Source organism: Wasmannia auropunctata, unplaced genomic scaffold (genome assembly GCF_000956235.1).
Source record: "Wasmannia auropunctata unplaced genomic scaffold, wasmannia.A_1.0 LD336101.1, whole genome shotgun sequence".
In the NCBI taxonomy this organism is placed as follows: Eukaryota; Metazoa; Arthropoda; class Insecta; order Hymenoptera; family Formicidae; genus Wasmannia; species Wasmannia auropunctata.
In genome coordinates, this window is record NW_012026789.1 from 4,502,751 (window position 1) to 4,523,709 (window position 20,959).

Sequence of the window (20,959 nt, forward strand, 5' to 3'; positions counted from 1 at the left end):
TTTAGCGAAATTTTGATGCTCGGCGGGTCTTTACATTATGAATTAATTATAAAATTACATCGCTCGGAGCTTGCGCAACGGGCACTACATCATCAAAAAGAAGCCTTCAGGTTGTCCCTTTCTCTCCTCTTTCTCTCGTACGAATACGTTCACACTTCGTCTTATTACAATAATATCCACATCGCTATTCCTGTCAATTAAATGTAATTTTATGTATATATATAATATATAATATATACACAATTGTGTATATAATATATATACGCCAATTTATATATCGTAAATTTATCTTTTACATCTACAATATTTATATAATATATTTATATATATATACTATGGTGTATAGAGTATGCGTTTACGCCGTCTAATCTCTAAAAAGAAACAGTACATTATTGTCTGCGGTATTTTTGTTTTCGAGTATTCATATAATATATATATAGTATATATACAATTCACATTTTTGGTATTTATATAATATAATAAGTCAATGAAAAGCTCAATGGCATGACCACGTAGTATTCATTGAGTACAATAAGTCTGAAAATCCGTGTGCTTCGCGATACTCCTTGCATAATCGATTCAACGAATTGCTTCGCAGAGGAAGGGGGAGGCAGGAGAGCGGGCATTTTTCGCTCTGTCTTTTATTAGACTTGTCACGAATTTTATTCGTTGCGATTGCCGATTTGAAGAACGAAAATAACCAAAGATGGCACGTGTAATTCAATCAAGGAGGATCGTGAAGGTGACTCGGCTCTCGACGACAATGTCGCGCTAACATTTATGTAATTTTTCGTTTATCTTGGCAACTAGGCAAGCTCGGTCGTTCACGGAAGGCATCGTATGGCGCTTATTAAATCGTTGCTTCAACAATTATAACAATTTTCCTCGCTCTTATTTTTTCCTTTCCCCGTTTATTTTATTTTCGATTATAGTTATTATCTTCGCTGTTGTCTTTTTTCTTTTTTTTTATCTCGTTATTGTTCGTTATCGGGAGATAATGTCGATGCATAAAAGCTGGCGCGATTTATATTTAACTTTTTTTTTTCTTTTCGTTAGTAGTACGTACATATATTGAGGCAAGCGGGTCGCAAAAGCTCCCGAATCAGAGGAAATATATAATATATACTTTATATATATAATATATATTATCTATACGTATATAATATTGTCTTCGTAAGTTTTCTGCCTTTTCATCCTGATGGCCTAACCCGTTGTTGGTCGTGAAAAGTCATTTGAAAAATCAAGACACGAATTAGGAAAACGACGCAGTTTCGTTGAGCTAAGAATTTTTTTGTGGTAAATTTATCGAAATTATATCATCTTCAATTCTTGTGTAAATACAAAGTAGAATGATTCGAACATTCATTGAATGCTTAATCTAAAAGATAAGCGAGATGTAGAAATTACAAACAAGGGACTCGTTTTTTCTGAAGAAAAAAAATAAAATTTACATTTAAAAAATTAAAAAAAAAGAAAGATAAGAAAACGTTGAGAAACAGAAAAAAAAATGCGCACTGAGTTACTAACAAGTGGATACAATTAGGAACGATTTGTCGCTCTTGTAACTAAATGAAATGATTAAAAATCACTTATCATGAATTGTAAAAACGAATTCGGAACGAGCGAGAACGATCCGCATAAAAGAGAAATTACGACGAAATTCTACGCGCCTGTGTTGGATGTAAGGAAGAGATCCGTTGCAGCTGAAATCATCTGCTGCTCGATCGATTAGTGTACTATATGTCACGCGTATGTCCGCGTATATAATATTACATTATAATTATATAAAAATATATTTCTTAATCGTTAACACTATAATAAATGAGTATTATAAGCATTATATCTGCACATTTTTTTATCTTTCCTTTTCTTTTTTTTTTTTCGCAGTGGTAGTGGTAAACACGATGCCTGTCGCGGATAACCGAAGCTTCTACACGCACGAAACGTCGAGGAAGTACAACCGTGACGTACCGGTTTGCCGTATGCCGCACACACACACACACTGGCACAAAATTTCAATAATACGGTAATATCTGTATCTCATCTTTCTTCTCGTTATTTTCTTTTTTTTTTATCAATAACAATATCACTTATCACTTGTAGTACTCGTGTAAATAAAAAGACGCATAAACTGTTATAAAATACATTCTCGAGTATTATCAATCTGTAGAGTATATATATATATATATATAATATACGTCCTTATCTCTCTACGCGTTCGAACGAATAAAATCATATAAACGTCGTAATATAATAATTTTAATAGTACAATATTGGAAGCATTTAATATCATACTTAGGTGTTACGATTATTTTCGGGCCTCGGATTTCGGTGAAGAGATTATTGCGAGGTTTCGATGCACGTTTCGTGTTTCTTCGCGCCGCACCTTTCCATACAACGTTAACAACGTAAACGTACAAAAGGTGCAAGGACAGCCCGAACATTTTGATTTCGGGCATCTCTTCGACGTCTTTTGAGTACATTCTTTCGGATTTTTCTGTTATTCGTGTCACATCGAATTTCCAAACTGTACTAATCTTTGCCACACGCGAAACGCCACGTGTCGCGCGTTTCGAGAGACTGCTTCTGCTATCTGCTGTCTGGCAAGAGCGAGGTCAGGTTTCTGATGAAAGGTGCCACGCAGTGCTTATTCGTTGCAAGAGGAAAGAAGTGATAAATAAAATGAGAGGAGGCCCTGAGAAACGGATCCTCGGCGGAATGTGTAGCGCATTTCACGACGTACTATGTATTTCTCATCGTCTCGAACAATAATTACGTTATGCATTAAAGGAATAACGCGTCATCAACTTGCCACCTTGTAAGTACAATAGTATTAAAAAAAAAAAAGAAAAGATCTCGCATGACATCGATCACCGACCCGCATGGCCCTTAAATCCAAACTCGCCCATTTCGCTCTTTCTCTTTCTTTTTCCTTCGTTCTATACATATAATAATGTAGAATAATAATATAATAATAATATAGCCTGTTTTTTCTTCGAGTAAAGTTATTCATTGTAAGGAAGTGGAACATGAGATTCTAATCTCCGTCTTTACAATCGACAAAATTCCTTAATGTTAAGCTCAATTAACAGCTGTACCCCAGACATATTTAATTTGGTAAACTCAATATATCCATCTTTACCCGCGTAGAACGAGTACTCGTTATATATACTATGCGCGATCTCCATTCTCATGTTATCAAATTATCATTGGAACCTGAGTTTTGGAAATTATTATATTATTTGTCGAGATACATGGAACATCGCTTCGCGGAGATTAATCATTCGGAAACATTCCTTTCTATTCATTTCGATCGAATCTATAGCCCGTATATTTTTTTTTGCGAATGGACATCGCGCTCCTCATGCGGACGTAGCTAACAAATTTGTACATTAATTAGTTTCCTTATTATTGTCATGGTATATATAATATTTTGTTAATAAAAATACTAAAATATTATGTATATTATATTATATATATAATAGATTATTGCATTATGCTTTTTGGTACCGTTACATACGTTTGGCTTATTTGTCGACGCGCTTGCCGCGAGTAGTTTTCATTTTCGTTTGTATTCACCGGTTTTCAATTTTTTTCCGAGTTTTTTCTAAAATAAAATTAGTAAAATCTCTAAAGTCAGTTCAGACGATTCAAGATAAAACAATACGTTTCTCATCTCAGTTACGAGAACATACATTTTGACACTTTCCCGAATTGCATCGTCTAAACCGTTCTTTATATTTTTCTTTTTTTTTTTGTTTGAAGTACGAACCGACGAGCAAAAACGCCATGGCTTTATAATGTGATGTCGCGCAGCATCTTAGGTATATATTATACTTATAGCTTCACGAAACGACGCGGCGTGATACCGCGAGAGAAGGGTATAAAGGCGTTCTAGCGTTTTTCTCACGAAATAAAATCTTCGAACAAATTCACATAAAAGAGAAAAACTCCTAAACATAAATAAGAAGAAAGCATAATTTTACACAGATTTACCCAGTAAGTAAACTGTCAATAATATGCTAGCAGTTTGTCAATAAATTCAAACAGAATTCTGCGACATACTGGCATCAACTGCATATGCATTAAGCTTATATTCTGCCAACAAAGCCTGCTGACATAATCTTACAATAACGAAATATTAGATACCGAGCAAAATCTGTCATTTCATAATTTCATATATTCCATTTAAATAGAACATATTCCAATAAGCCAAGTAGTATATATGCTAGCAGGGATGTGTGTGTACAGAGAGTTCACACATACGTATCTAATAATTTACATTTACAGTTTTTAAAAGTAACTGTAAATGTAAATTACAGAAGTAATATTATGAATGCCAGATAGAAAGCTGTCCAGAATTCCACATAACATCTGAACACTCAAGTAAAACATTCAGTGGCATACAAAAAAATAGTGCATTACTAAGAGTTCTTGCAGTAAAACACGATATTTATTACGTTCGAATTCAAATTCTTGATAGAAAATTTCGGGTCTTTTAGATTGTAAAATAAGATATAAATCAAAGCAACTCACAAAATACGTTCATTTAGCTTTATCATGAGCAAAGCTTACTGAAAATGTATATTGTGACATGCTTTTCTTATTTAACTTGAAAAATGTATCTCATGCATACATTTTTTAAAGATTTTGCCCGGTTACTGCTAGCATTATGTTGAAAATTTGTAACATTTTGTAAAATCTATTTTTGATAAATTTAGTTATCCGGAAGATTGTGCATTCTTATACAATAGCTAACGACTACATTGAAGGACAGAGATATGCATATGCTGCGTTCAGTTTGGCGCTTTAAACTCTCACGCTTATATGCGTTTGTAAATTCCGTTTTCAGTCGTTTGATTTGTGAGCGCTCACATTGAAAATATAACGTTACGATGACATTAATACGCGACTGTGAGCGGTGACTTTACCAAAGCGAACGACGTAATGCTTATAATAGCGCTTAAAGCGTGTAAACGTTGAAATCGAACGCAGCCACAGCAACATGCTCTCTATCACACAATGTTTTGAGAAGAGATAAAATAAGAAAACTTAAAAATAAGAGTGAGATAACGCGTGGTTCCATGTGAGAACAATTCGTCGACGAATTTCACGTCAATCCTGATCTTCGATCCTTTTCGTAGATGTCAGTTTTTTTTTAAGAGATTAATTGGAAAATTAAAAATGAGTGAAGGAATATGAGGTAAATGGTAATCCATAAGAATGAAAGTTGGAGAGAGAGAGAGAGAAGATAGTGCGCATCTCTCTTTCTAAGAGCAAGGAAAATGATCGCGTCTCATCTTTCCTTCTCTCCACCAACTGCACCAATTGGACAAGGAAAGCGTCTGACTTTCTATTGTCCTCTTTTACTAATCCTGCCTTCTTGCCTCCAACGGGAGCGCACAGTCTATCTATATAAGTCTATGGGAGAAAAGTTTAATCTAGGTAAGCGAACGAGCCTCGGATGAGAAGACTGAATACTCCTATTCTCTGTAGGGCTTGCAGTAAGAATAACGATGATTCATGTGTTGGCTATAGGAGCCGGAGTGAGAGAAGCGCTTGAGGCACTTGGAGCACTGGAAGGGCTTTTCGCCGCTGTGCAGCCGCTTGTGTTCAGTCAGATGATGCTTGTGCTTGAACGCTCTTGGACACTCCACACATTTGTAGGGCCTTTGCCCTGAAACATTTACCAATCTCCGTTTTATTTGCGTTTGCTTATAATAAATTTTTTTTTTAAGGAAATACGATAGTCCGAGGCAAAAGATTCCACATTTCTTGATTAGCTTAAACAAAAAAAATGTGAAAATATTGATAATTCTAGTTTATAAATTACTTTCCATAAAAATAGTTGCTAATAAAATCGTATTCAATAATACAAAAAAGCTTAATTAAAAAAAAATCAGTTTTAGATATAATATATATAAAGTTTTTCTTGATCAAGGTACAACTGTATCTTGTTACATTTTGAATTAAATGTAAAAAAGCTTGTAAAGGAAGAATTGTTTTTGAAAAAAAGGAATCATTCATTTTAATAATAAAGTGTTTTATCTTAGATTTCTGATTTCAATAATGGCTCGATCTCGTTGCATGAATTACGAAAATTTGCGCAATAACATTACGGTAACTGCAGATACTTACCGGAATGTTCATACTTGTGTCTCGTGAGGGAACTATGTTTGGAAAATGTTTTCTCACACCGATCACAGAAATAAAGACCCTGCTCGTTTTCTGTTGCTGTGGGGGTTATTTCCGATTGTGGTGCAGCTTCGCTCTCGCCCTTCGCGTTCGCTTGATTTTGATTCTAAAAGATAATACGTGAATTATGCATTTGTTTTTATAAAATTTCAAACCAATTAATCTTACTTTCCATTATTACCTTTGTGATTATCTCTCTACTAGGAGGTGCACGCTTCGTTTCAATGAGATCAATAGCGGTCTCTTCGTCTATGACCAAAGGCGAATCCTCGAGGTCATCGTTGTCGACAGTTGGGGCTGCAGTGTCGTTCTTCTGTTCACACGGAGGCGAGATATTTCTGCTCGATGTATCATTTTCTTTGGTCGCTGAAACAAGCGCTTCTTTCTTCGACAGATCCAAGGGCTGTTCGATAATAGTCGGATTCTCTGAGAGTGCTAAAGGTACCAAGGCTGGTGGCATTTTCGATTCTCTTCGATCCCTGGCACGAGAATTTTGAAACCAAACCTATAAAATAATCGTATAATATGTAATTAATAATTAACCATCATAAGTCTATTAAATATTAGTTGTTTTAATGGGTATTAAAATAATCTGCAATTCTTTCAATTTAGACTGACAATTTGTCTTTATTTTGCGTACCTGTACAACACGTGTAGGAAAGTTGATATAATTGGCGATCATGATTATCTCCTCCTTTTTAGGTCGCGGATTGATGGCATAATAACCTTTTAGAACAGCAAGCTGTTCATCGTCTATGAGCGACCTAGCTCTAACTCTTCTACCGTTCTGATCGTTCTGAGTCTGGTTGCTCTCTTCTTCATCTTCCGAATCTACTTCAGAACTATCGTCCGTTTTTTTTCTCTTGGCTGATCTCGATGTCGGTTGATTGACGTTTTCAAGCTTCGCAGCTAAACCTTCACTTTGTGAGTCGTATTGGTCCATTACGCCCCAATCCGGACAATGTGTCATTTCGCTAGACATTTCGCTATCTTGATCCTATAAACAGGAGTTCACTTCACAAACAGGAACGGATATCCCACGCGATATAGGGCGCATTTCGATATCAGCTGGCAGTCTATATATTGCTAGTACTAAAAATCTATGGTTTACGTAAAGCTCGAATTCAATCAATTAAAACAAAACGAATTAAAATTAAAATTATCTGACTGATTCAATTATTCAATTTGCAATCCTCAATCTCTTTCTAATGCGTAAAGTACGGGCCTTAACGTATATTATACATATAGATTTTCACTACCAGCAGTGTGCAGTATATCGGAACACGATCTTCTTTTTTTTTAGGTCTCGATAGTTAGTTTCGTTAGAAATTTTCAACAATTTTTACGTTCGCACTCGGCAAATTCTATGTGCTGATAGTACTGAAAATCTGTAGTATATATGACATGAATTAGAGATTTTCAAGACAGTACATATATTTCGGAACGCGTAACAAAATTTAGTTCTTTTCTGTTCTTTGATGTATTTTTATTTATTATTTTATTTATAGGGATCATTAAAATTTCTTATGAACATGTTATAATTCGAACTTTAATTTAAGAGAATTTACAATTTTTAAGTTACTAATTTATATTTATTGTATGTTATATGTATATTATATTTATTTTCCAGATGTACGTTATATTTTATTTTTACTTATAGAATTTTGAAACGCCGTTTGTTGTTTCAGTAACAACGAATTAGTTAATCGCAAACTTTGCTTTCTCTACAAATTAAATTATAAATAAAAAAGATTCTTGTTAAATAGCTCGTTACATACCTGGTAATCCTCTTCGAACTCCCGTTTCATCGTGGCCGGAGACGAGGATAGCTTTCGCATGTTTGCTTCAAGCAACTGCTTCGTCACAGAGGTGTTTACAGTTTCTAATATTCGTCTGACCGCATCAAGGCCCTGCAACGGGTCTACCGGCGCGGGAGACTCCTTGCCCTCAGTGCCCTCCGTTCCCTCAGAGTCTGCTGTCGATGGACTCATCACTTCCCGATGCGTCTCAAATTGCTCGTTAATATGATCGTATCGCTTAGCGTGCAATTGATTCAGTAGCTTGCCTATCGAAGACTGCAGGAAGTAATTTCCGAATCCCATCACATGAGGCAACAGAGTTGGCACGTCATAAACACCTGAATATTAAATATTTAAATTGTGGAAAATTGTGACAATCATTAATGGCAGATCATTTTGAATTAAAAATCCTAATATCAAAATATTGAAACAATAATAGTTTTTAAATGAAAAGTATTTTTTACATTGATCAATTAAAACTGTCCGAAATTCCTGTGCTCAGACATAGCGGTCCATATTCAGAACGCATTTTTATCGATAAAAGAGCTTTTAAATATATAGTTTATGTTAGCTTTTAAGCGCTGTTATTGATAAAAGTTCTTAATATTCCTCGTAAAAAAGAACTACTAGTGCAGTGATAACACTACTAAAATGTAGTAGTGGCACTGCTGGTATAGCAGTGACACTACTACATTTCAGTAGTGTTTTTACTGTACTAGTAGTTATTTTTTACTAGGGATGGACTAGCATATCGTATAGTAATGAAAGACGTTTTTATGTATTCCTATATTCTTGAAATTGATACAATTGTATGTACGTATATGTGCCACGCCTGAACGCGCGAATTTCAGATAATTTAATCAGTCAATCTTAAACACTTTTTATTTAAAAATTATTATAGTCTTTTAGCCGGCATTTATTTTAAGATTTTTACTTCAACATGATTTCAAGAATCTGTTTTACTACAGAAGATTTGAGACACTCTATATAAAATTTTATCACTATCTCGATACTTTTATTATAGAAAACCTGTCAGAAATCAAATAGATGAAGAGAGAGTAGGTGTATCACATACACAGATATAGTACTATGTATATTTTCAGAAAAAATATTGACCACTAATGATCAAATTACCTGTTCCCTCTCTTTGTATCTCCTGATACTCCGAAGGCGATAACTTCGGCAGAATCGGCAGAAACGTATTATTGTTAGCTGTCAGCAGATCGACGTCACGTCGTCCCGATAATGCCTGATGCGTCTTTTTCTGTCCCCGATCGACGTTGCTTATGGTGTTCTGTCTCGATTTTTTCAGATTTATTATCAAGCACTTCTTCGCTGTCATGTGGCTCGAATACGATCCAGAATGAGAGAAACGCTTGCCGCAATTGTTGCATTGGAATGGCTTCTCACCGCTGTGAATGCGCAGGTGTTCCTGCGAGAAATACGGGAGATCGCGTTTAAATTAAAATATTCTTTTTTTTCTACTTTTCTTATCTCTCTCATAATTCATGTAATACGCAAAGAAAAAGAGATAAACTCGAAGTAGCGTAGAAATAGATACTAAATTTATAATTAAATCACCGTTAATACACCGATAAAGATAAATGGAACATGATATAAGGGAATTACGAAAAGTATAAACATATAAGAAGCAAAATATAGCGGGAAATAATAAAATAATATTACATGTTATAGCTTATCATTAACTTATTTATAATAACAAAATACCTTAAGGTGATGCTTGAACTTGAAGGCCTTCTCGCAATGAGGACATTTAAACTTTCGTAAAACAGCACTTTCATCATGGCTAATCATGTGCCTCTGCAGTCGGTAGACGTTGGCGAAGGTCTTGCTACACACCTTACAGGACTGTCAAATTATTGAAAAGATTAGTCAAACAAGATAGAGAGTGACTCGCAAAACTGATCAAATCGTATAACTGTTATCAATTTCTTTTAAAAATTCGTTCGAAAATTCGAACAAAGATATCTATAGTAAGAAATCATAAATATCTATTTTTTGTATATTATGTTGCCGTTTTCATCGATTGTCTTTCTTCGATTCAGTTAATTGTAGATAATTTTTATAATCAGTTTCATGAATCTCTATGTATATGTATGATTACCTCGCAAATAGCAAATGTTTTAATATAATTACATTATGGACACACGCTGCATATTATTCATACTCAAATTTTTCTTCGAGAACTGCCAGTAATAAAATCGACCTTTTTTCTTCCTCAAAGGAGAAATTATTTTATCTTTTTAATTCAGCTAATCTAAGAGAAATATGTAGGTCGAAATGAATATTTATTTTAATTGCACCAATTAGTAAGTTGAGTATTTTTTGTAATATGTTTTAGGTATGCTGCAATCTGTCGATTATTTCAAACTTAATTAGGAAACCGCCATAAAAGGAGTTGACTAGAGCGCATCCAAGTTCGCAATTTATATAATTTAGGCAATTCCAGATAACATTTGTCATAACTGTAAAAAATATGAAATATTTCGCGTTACCACATATACAAAATCATATATATTAAATATTAATCAAAAAAGGAGGCAGAAATATAAAACAGAGAAAAAATGTAAGAGACGTGTTGTAACTGGTCTCCACAAAATATTGTAAAATTAAATTTATAATGAACCATATATCACTTGAATTATGCAATAAGTCGCATAAAGTTATTTTATCTATATAGAAATGTATCTATATTTTTATTTACCTACTTATTTACTTTATAAATTGCAAGCTGAATATTAATTTTGCACCTCACATTGTTACTCATAATTTTACGCGTGTTGCCCGTTTATATGCTTATTCCAACACACCGTTAAAAAAAAAAATTTAGAAAAAACACGATAACCTATACCACCACTCTATACCTATATATATACACCGACATTCGTGTCCCCCTTCCTTCACGAAAATCGCGTGCGAAGAGGGACGAAAACGGCGCCTCTCAGCGGAAAGCTGACTGCCGCTTTTGCGGGAGAATATAATCGATAAAGTCCGCGCGCGGGAACAAGGCGCCCTTCCCCCGGCGAAGTGTGTGTCCTTGACGGGTCATCGCGATCACTCACCACTTGGGAGAACTGGGCGTTGAGATCGTGCTTGTCGATGGTACAGGACGTTTTGTGCGTGTCCTCGAGATGAAGCTGCAGGACACGGACGTCCCGACAGGGGATGCCGCACTGAGGACACCTTTCGCCACCCTGCTGCTGCTTCGCGGATGATCCGCCCTCGCTGTCGCCGCCACCACCCACCCCCCTGCACGTACCGCCGCTGCCGCCACCACCTCCATCGCCGGCAACACTTCCACCTCCTGCGGTTGGCGCTCCACCCGCGCAACCTCCGCCCACCTCCGTATCCACGACACCTGCGTCGTCCTCGCTACAGCCTGTAACACGCGCACACGTGGCACGGTTTTTATATTTCACCTCGGCAGCGCGCCATCGCACGAAGCACACGGGGATCGAACCACGCATTCAAATGACGACACTATCCGTGTACATACACGTGTGTGATATACATATATAACTTGTTTCCAAATAATCATTCTCTACAATCGATCTCTCCATTTTCGAAATTGCCCGCACGTCCTACTGCGATTCGAAGAATTTCATATTCGGAATTCAATGAAATTAATCCTAACTTGATCTTTTTTTTTTCAGATTTAGATTGATGCTTTTTCATTGAAGAAAGTTGTACTGAATCTTCAATCGTCGATATCGCTTTGACGCGTACGAAAGGAAGTGCGTTTTGATAACGCAAATTTTGTAATAACAATTCTGATAAAAACGTATATAGTTTCGGTGGATTCAGTTATCGATTGATAAACACCAGAATATTGTATACGAACAAACATAAAATAATCTCTATGTTTACTCGAACAACAGAAGCTGTGTTATAGTATATGTAAAGTGGAGAAGACATATTTTTGCATATCTTCAGTGTGTGTGTTATAAATTAGACTTATTTGAATTTTACCAGTCTTAATTAGTGGATAAAGTTTGATTGATTCAATTTGCATTTCGCAATACAGACATCACGAATAAACGGTATGTTGCGAGATAGAAATCTGGCACGTTCCATTCAGCTTTAATCAAGGATTAAACGTATAACTACGCTGAGTTCGGATTTTGACGCCATACAGAAACAAAGATAATCTCTATGTTTATTCGTAACAGTGAAATCCAGTCGATGCGAAGATCTGTTTCACATCTTTGTCGCAATAAAAATTATGCATTATCCTTAGCTGTACGACGTTTGGCTCCAATCACTTCTGTATAAAATACCTGGACAATTTATCGAGCATTTTCGGAGTATAACGTACAGATAAATCAAGTCAACATGTTTCGAATAGATAAAAAGTGGCCATACAAGATTTCGCAAAAAAAAGTACAGTAAACTAACATAATAGAGTATAGTAAAAAATATGTTCTCAAAACTTAAAATCTTTTTTCAACGTTTTATATGTATATATGTATATTTTCATCTCTATTTCTCTGTTGTTTGAAACATATCTTTTGATAATACAATACTGTTATATATCTAAAGCCTGATTTACATAAAGTAAAGTAGAAAAGGAATAAGAGATTCGGCATATATTATGACCTAATACCAATGGAGAGTTAGAGAAGAATAGTAGAATAGAATTAGACATTTTTTTGCCATTCAACTCTGCAATATGTGGACAATTTATGCTGTAGTGCAATCAGTCCTTAAAATGTCTCACTATTTTACGTTATATTCATATCGAGTTAATATATCTAACAATATGATTATATGTATATTGTTTAATGACATGATTAAATATCTAAGAAAAAATTGGAAAGATTATATTACGATTATAAGTTTATATGTTTTTAAGTCATAAGTTAATTTATATTGATAGCCAATTACATGTCTACTAAGAAATTAAATAGTAGCAGTTTAATTATTTAACTAATATTAATTTATATTTATGGTAACTACTAACTAAATATTTAACATTGAAAGATTTGGTTTTTTTGTAACGAAAACTGACTTCATTAAACATTAATTATTAATAATTTAATATAAAAATGTTATACATGTATCAACTCAATTATTATAGCTAATTATTTAATTAGTTAGTTATTTAATTATTTTATTAGTTACAGATGTTCGTAAAATTCCACATCATATTCAGATTCGCGTGTTTCTTTGTCATCGAGATATTAGTGCCCCCAGCCACGACGTGCCGCGTGCTCGAGACGAGACAACGAAGCCCGGCTATTCCGGATTCCGAGTTGGACCGCACGTGCAAGATTGGCGGCGATCAATCAGGTACGCGTATCTGGCGGCGGGTATCGGTTTACACGTGCGATACGCGGAGTTAATCGTGACTACCTTCGCCAATTGCCAATACGCAATGGCCGGGTCACCGCGTCAGTCGCATAATCTCCGGCGTGACGCACGTGCATTGATGTTTCGGTGTGCTCTGCACACGCATGTGTGGAATGCGTATATATCCGCTGGAAAAAGAGACGCGTGCGCGATAGACACAATCGAATCGCGTAGATAGGGCGTAACGCCAGGACGCAAGAGAAAGAAATACGCGATGAGCGCTGCCAAATGTTTCGCGGCGCCGTGCTATTAGGTATACATATACGAGAAGTGCGTCTAAATGCATCCCTATATACGTATTCACTATCCAACCACGCATTGAATGTTGATGACGCGTCGATTTCTGGTGGTAAAGAGAAAAGAAAAAAATGCCAGTTAAATTAAGGAATTTTTCGACGCAAACACGAATGTCTCGGAATCGAAGATAGGTCAGTCGGTCCAGAACGATTCGAAGAACGATTTAACGATTCCATTGCTGCTGATATTTTCGATATCGTTGAAAGCCGCGTTCTATATATAGGTATTCTGAGCAATTTTTAGCGAGAAATATTATAGAAACATTTTAATAAAGATATGAATATATATACAGGGTGTCCCGAAATTTGCGTATCAAAATATCATAGCAATAAAGTCTTTGAAAAATTAAGTAAAAAAGTTATTTGTAAATTTTTAATTTAAACAAAGTTTTTGAGATATAAGAGTTTAAATTTAGCCAATTATAGATTACGATTAAACGGAAACATGTCCGTGAGCGAACTTCGCGCGAGTACTAATCTATAATTGGCTAAATTTAAACCCTTAAATCTCAAAAACTTTGCTTAAAATAAAAATTTACAAATAACTTTTTTACTTAATTTCTCGAAGACTTTCTTGCTATGATATTTTAATTCGCAAATTTCGGGACACCCTGTATATCTATTTATAATTTGTGATTCATAGAAATTTCTAAAAATAAAAATTAGCAGAACGTATTGCAAATTTTGTAAATAATTAAATATTATAACATTACCGATTGAAAGAGTACAGAATACTATTACAGGCTTATGAACTATGAAGATTCTATCTTGAAACTCCTATAGCTCGATTTTACTAAAGATACTCGCACAGCCGCATGCGACTCGTGCAGATCCATGAAAAGCAAAGAAGGTATCTCTTAGACACGAAAGACACGTGTAACATGGCTCAGGTACGAAACACACATGTGCAACATTGTTTAGGTACGAAAAACACATGTGTGTTTTTAATACCTGTGCGACAAAAAAGTTAAAATTTTCGAAAAATTTTCCACATCTGCAGTTTCTAAAATTTTATTAGCCGGAATTCTTGATATTTCCGAATTCAATAACCGTGATTAGCCGATCAGTGAGACATACATCGATTGAATATAATTGATTGAAGTGATAGCTAGGAAAAGTTAAATTTTTATAACCGCAGACAAAAATGAATGTTCTCGCTATTTGTAGCCGTTGGCTTGCATCGGTTTCGGTCTTGCCACACGTGTCATACACGTGGGATAGAAAAAGAAGCCACGACGAAAGGGACGAAGCGTGTCGGGCGGACAGTATTGTTCTCGTATAGGTGTGTTATAGAGTATAGCGAATGCAGAGAAAAACGAAGCAGGGTGGACCCGTATAGGGCGGTGTGCATGAAACACGAGAAAAAGTGGCACATGGCGATGCCGCTCAAATCTGGGTAACTTTCCGGGTGCGCCTATTGTCGGTGAGACCGGATTAAAATTCCCCCCCTGGCGTACAATTTCCCACCGATAATCGCACACGCGCTAATCCGATGCCAACGCCAATGTCGGGTTGATCGCGGCGCATTTAACCACTTGGCGGTCATGTCTGTGAATTATTGAATTTGCAACAAATTAATATTTAATTAATTACTATGAATCAAAATCGTTTCACGCTGTGCGCGTACAGCAAACAATTAAACTGAGAGAGAGAGAGAGAGAGAGAGAGAGAGAGAATTTTTATATAGAGTTTCTTTTTAAATATTAATTCGACATTCTCAATTATAGTATATTCAAATGAGAAAATCGGATACTTTTAAACTTCATTAAAAAAGTTTATTTTGAAATACATATTTCTATAAATTAAATTCTTAATTTTTTATAACGCAATAAAATTTTATAATTTTGACATTAAAAAATTAATTCTTTATATAAAAGCATCAAAAATATGCTTTAAAAAAGAGTTGATCTCAATCATGGAATTTAATTTTAAATTTAATAACATTTTTTTTTAAATATAAATTAAGAAAAATTAATCCAAAAGTCAATATCTTTTTGAAACTGACGATTTCAGGTAAATATGGCTAAATATGGACCTATTCATTGTCTTTTGTTTATATCACTTTTATTTATCAAAAAAAGCTAAAATACATTTTTGTGGAAATATATTGCATCTGTATATTTATCTTTCATTAGATTTAGACACATTTTAGTATAAAAATATATAATATAACCGCCGAGAATATGACAGACGGATAAGCCGGAGAAGCGGTTGGACGCGCAAGCTATACAGAAACGTCTGGAAATGCGCAGAATTTCTCGTAGCTATGCTCGCGATCGTACGCGGTGCGAATCTCACACCAGGCATGGTGTATTAATCTCGCGTAGGTAGATATAAGGTACACGCGCGCGCGCGCGTACACACACGGTATTTGTTACGAAAATGCTAGTCGTAAGTCAATGCGCGTAAGTTTGCGCGCTACCATAATTAATATGCTGTTACACGGTACAACTTCGCGAAATCGGAAACGACTCTCGGCAACGTTATGCGAGCTCCTAAATACAGACGCAAGACAATCTTCCTTATCTTGAGCGTACCATTTAATTAAGAGTTAGACAATCTGTGTAATAAGTGGTTCTGCCACTAAACGGCTAGCGAATCTACATCCATTTCAAGCTTTGCCCGAAAATTGTCGATTATACTTTTATAAATAATAAAATATATTTTTTTAAATATGGTATTATTAAATATTTTCTATTCATTCAACTTCGTAATTTAAACAATATATTTATTTTTAGTTTTTAAATAGAGTAACTTAATTTATTTAATCTCTTGTAGTTATAAAAAATTGTTTTTCATACATATAATATATATATATATATATACAAAAAACCTTAAATGATGCACTTGTATAAAACATAAGACCATCACATATTTATATTATGTGTGTATATGAATATAATATATACATAAAATGTATAAAAACTTTAACATAAATTTATATCTAAATATCTATTATATGCACGCATACATACACACAAATGCTCTCGCATCCTATTTAAATTATTAATTTTCAATTGCATTAGTATATTTTAAATTGCAGTTATAAGTACGTTGTTACTTGCAAAAGCTTCGTGGACCGAAATCTAAATTGATATTCGGGAAATAAGTATGATACGACGATACAATCTCCTCATTTACGCGAGGACGCGTTTCAAGCGGTATAAAAACATGTCAGCGGTCGTTTTCAAGCGTTAATCAAGCTATATACGAGGCAAACGGGAAGTTGGCTGTATCTCTCCGGATTGCGTCCGCACGCTCACGGCTTCCACGAAGACGAACTTTGCTCGCCGTGAGGCCGATAAGAGACGTCGAAACGGGTCAGAGCCGTGACCTTTCTTGCCTTCCTATGTACGCGATCCATGAAGCTCGCCGTCGTCGGTGGAGCTATGTCGCTTATGCTTTTAATTGCGCGCCCAGCGTAACGAAACGCGATACCGAGCATTCCGAAACGACGTTTCGCAATTCATCTGTGTTACTTTTTCTTACGCAAAAATGACAACAATTGCCCTTTTTTATGGAGATGGATCAAGCTTTTTGTGATATTCCGAATACAGTAGCCGTCGAGTGTTAGCGAGTTACAATAAACTATAATAATATATGTAAATCTCACACGAAGAAAATTGAGTAATCGTAAAAAATTATTTTAAAATTGAGAAATAAAAATTAATGGTGAGTTGAAGAAGTCGTAGCGTCGCGTCGAACATGACATATGATGCTTTAGGGAAGTGCACTACGATATTGCGAAGTATATGTCGCCGATACCTTATAAAGCAGGCACTTTATGGAAGGTAAACACTTTTGCGAGCCATGACGTAATATTCGACGCAATTTCGCCATCTTCGCGCTTCCCCTGCATAGGGCAAGGGTTAACTTCGCCGCGAGCGTTAACGCGAACGATTCGCCGCGAGTGTGAGCGCGAAGGCGAAGCCTTCCCGCGAACTGTCCTCGGGAGGAAGAGACGCGCCACAAATGACGTCAGCGGAATGTAGAAACCGGCGTATAGCAAATTGCGAGCAATACCGTGCAATCTCGGATGCTTCGAGAGAGCACTCGTGGCGACGCGATGCCGGGCGTGCGTTGTTGAATCGCGTGACTGCAAAAAGGACGAGATTAATATACAGCCACCTTTTGTCCTTCGCGTCGCAGTGCCGCATTGCGTAACGATGCCAAAATACATATGTGGCATGGATTAATATTAAATCATATTTATACATCCACATCATTACTATTACAATTAGGCATAAAACTGGATGTGATATAAAACAAAGGTAAGAGAATTTCGCAAATTGTGGAATTCGATCTAAAATAAATTGTTTTAAAGGTTTTGTTATCTTTCTACCCCTTTCTCTGTTGGAACAGTTGCACTGCTTTAATCCGATAAAATAAATGACGAAAAAAAATATAATATATTGAATAACGTCCTTCAACAATACTTTATTGATATATAACAAATGTAATATCTTTCAAAATTAATCTATAAAATTGTTAATAAAAAAAGTAATAGCTATTTATTTAATCAATTGGAGAAGAACGCATTGGATGGATCAATTATCGGGTTTTTCAAACTGATGAATAAAAATTTACTTTTTATTCAACATTTATTTAATAAAAATTCATTTTTGTATTCTATATAGTATATACCTATAATACAAGAGAGATGCGCCATAGAGATATCTTAAAACCTTGAAGACGCCTATCAGTTATAGTTTACTGTTAAGTATTGCTGAGTCATATTTACCCACCGTCACAATAATACTGATTGACCATACGTTCCTTTTTTTCTTTATTGAGGCGCGTGACGCGTAACCTAATTTCACAAATGTCTCTGTAAAAGACACGCGCGCGCGCACATTCTATTCGTGGACGAATTTGCAAGACGACATTTCCCGGGATTATCTCCGCAGACGGCAGCATCAATTGTTCCTCGAGAGTGGGTAGTATCGCGACACGCGATTGTTGCAGAAGTCCCTGAAATTTCGCGCATAAATGACCAAGGAAAACGTAATGATAAGATCAAAAAGCGGATGTAGTAATATTTTATAGAAATTGCTGTAATTTGTAACTACCGACGTTGTCGAATGTTATATAAATTGTTAATGAATTAGGAAAACGATGAAATTGTTTTATGATTGTGCGAAGAAATAAGGAAAAGTTCCGCGTATCTATTTCTTAAAATCCTCCACTATCATCTCTTCTCATTTTTATCAATATTTTAATCAATTTTTATTATACTAATTGAAAGATTCTACCATAAAATATAATTGTTTCACAAGAGATAGAGGTACGTTGGAACAAAATGCTAAAAGTAGCAATAATTCCACGTACTAGCGGTAATCGCGGAATAAGTAGAGTATTATAGCGTAATAATCACTCGATTCTCATGAATAGTGCGGTCGTTCACGTTATCATTATTCGTGCGCACAGTATGCGAATCGAGGTATTTTCTTGCGGGTTTGTCTCGTGCCGTCACGGAAAACCGCAATTTCCGCTGTTTTTTGTTCTAACGCTAATACATCTATGCCATCGATTACGCGAAAGCGTCGCGGATCCAATTACTCGTTTAAATGCGCATTCCACAACACGTGGCGTATGACATCATTAGAATTATATGCTAACCGCTCTACATAAACATTTGAAAAGATATTGCTTCATTTGTTTATCTTACACAGATATACATATACTTGTATACGCTTGAAATAAATAATTAATCTATAAATTTATGATAACGTGGTGATGATAATTTAATAATACTTTTTTTAGATAATTAAATAAGACAATATTATAATGTAGCTGGCTAATATGGCAGCCGGTTTTCCAACGACCGCCCATATCTACGGAATGCCGATAAAAAAGACGATCGGTGGGCAGGGCCTTAAAGAGCCGGGGAGGATAGGCGCGCGCGCTTACGTCATCCGACAACGTGGATTAAGCCGTAAAGGCGCGTTCGCACGGCGCCGAAGATACCGAGCGACGGGCGGACGAACGAGGTCCATGGGTCGCGTGTGCGTCGCTGCCGACGCTGCCACGGTGCGAAGTAAACGATTTCTCGGAGAGGTCATTGAGCTTGATAGGGCGCGGGCGGCCGCCATCTTCCAGAACGTTAAAACCACTTCGACGCGCTCCCATAAACGAGCGGCGCGGCGCGGCGCGGTAATCCACGCTGTCCTACCAATCAAAATTATTGAGCAACCGCCGACGTACAGGCTGGTCCTGTGTTCGCGAGGCACGAGGGAAATAAAATATATGTACGAACGATCCGGCGGTATCATAATATCAATGAAGGAGAAGAAGGCAAGATGGCGGGTTGAGAAGAAGCCACGTGCGTGTTTTGCGGGAGAGATTATTGCGTATATACACGGGGCACGCCGCAACTCGCGCCCTCAATTTTAATTGACGGACGCAGAATTTATCTTTTTTTACTTGAGACTTGAGACTTCGTTTAAGCAACGTTTCATAACTTGCGACGATACATACCAGATATCATATTAAGATATCAGACGATATTATTACAAGGAAGCTTAGAATTCCATCGTCGTTTCTAATGCCTATTCAAAATTAAATAAAAAATATAATTGTGTTATCTCTATATTGTCTCGTCTTTTTGTAAGCTCTCTTTTAAATAGAGTCTTCTTTTTCATTCGTTTAATAGTTCGGAAATTATTAGTATTCTGATATTAACGATCTATTAACGCCTTGTAACGTTTTGTAATGCTCGATGATAACAAGTCGCTAGAAAACAAGATGCGTATTACGAAAAACAGTTAATAAAACGGTTTACTCTACTCGTTATATCTCGCATATATATATATATATATATATATATATATGCTAGATATTATTTTAAAAATTACTATTTCTTGAATATTTTATATTATGTAAAATGGATTATTTGTATATTAATAAAGATATTGAATATACAGCTATAATGTAGCCATATAGGAACGGTAGAAATGTCACAATTAATATTATCAGAAGACGTAGTCTCCTGTGTCTTATATCAAAAGTATATGCGCGAGATTATAACGTGTAGAATGTTTCGATCTACGATCGGTCAGCTTGTAAAAAGCATCAGAGCAATCGTAGTAATTGCGATTCGAGAAATAAACGAAGTACAGGTTTTCAAAAAGGAGTAATCACATGCCATTACTCTCGGGAAATATCTTTCACCATGTTCAAAGCGAAAACCTTGGTAAAGTAACGAGTACTCTTTCAGCGGGACGAAGTAACTCATTATGCCGTATAATTTATATTATTTTTATTCACACGATCTTCTCAATCTAGTAAATTTCAGTGGAA

General features: G+C 35.7%; 1 protein-coding gene across 1 annotated transcript in view; it reads right to left on the reverse strand.

Annotated features, from left to right (window-relative positions):
- Positions 1 to 1,052: 1,052 nt before the first annotated feature.
- Positions 1,053 to 20,959, reverse strand: part of LOC105461341 (zinc finger protein 1-like) — a 26,790-nt gene continuing 6,883 nt past the window's right edge. The window contains exons 3-10 of the mRNA XM_011707843.1: positions 11,078 to 11,394; positions 9,723 to 9,863; positions 9,129 to 9,426; positions 7,974 to 8,332; positions 6,836 to 7,192; positions 6,377 to 6,700; positions 6,139 to 6,301; positions 1,053 to 5,677 (exon numbers count right to left, since the gene is read on the reverse strand). Coding sequence (XP_011706145.1) covers positions 5,484 to 5,677; positions 6,139 to 6,301; positions 6,377 to 6,700; positions 6,836 to 7,192; positions 7,974 to 8,332; positions 9,129 to 9,426; positions 9,723 to 9,863; positions 11,078 to 11,394 — 2,153 coding nt within the window. The 3' untranslated portion in view covers positions 1,053 to 5,483. The remainder of the gene's footprint in view (positions 5,678 to 6,138; positions 6,302 to 6,376; positions 6,701 to 6,835; positions 7,193 to 7,973; positions 8,333 to 9,128; positions 9,427 to 9,722; positions 9,864 to 11,077; positions 11,395 to 20,959) is intronic.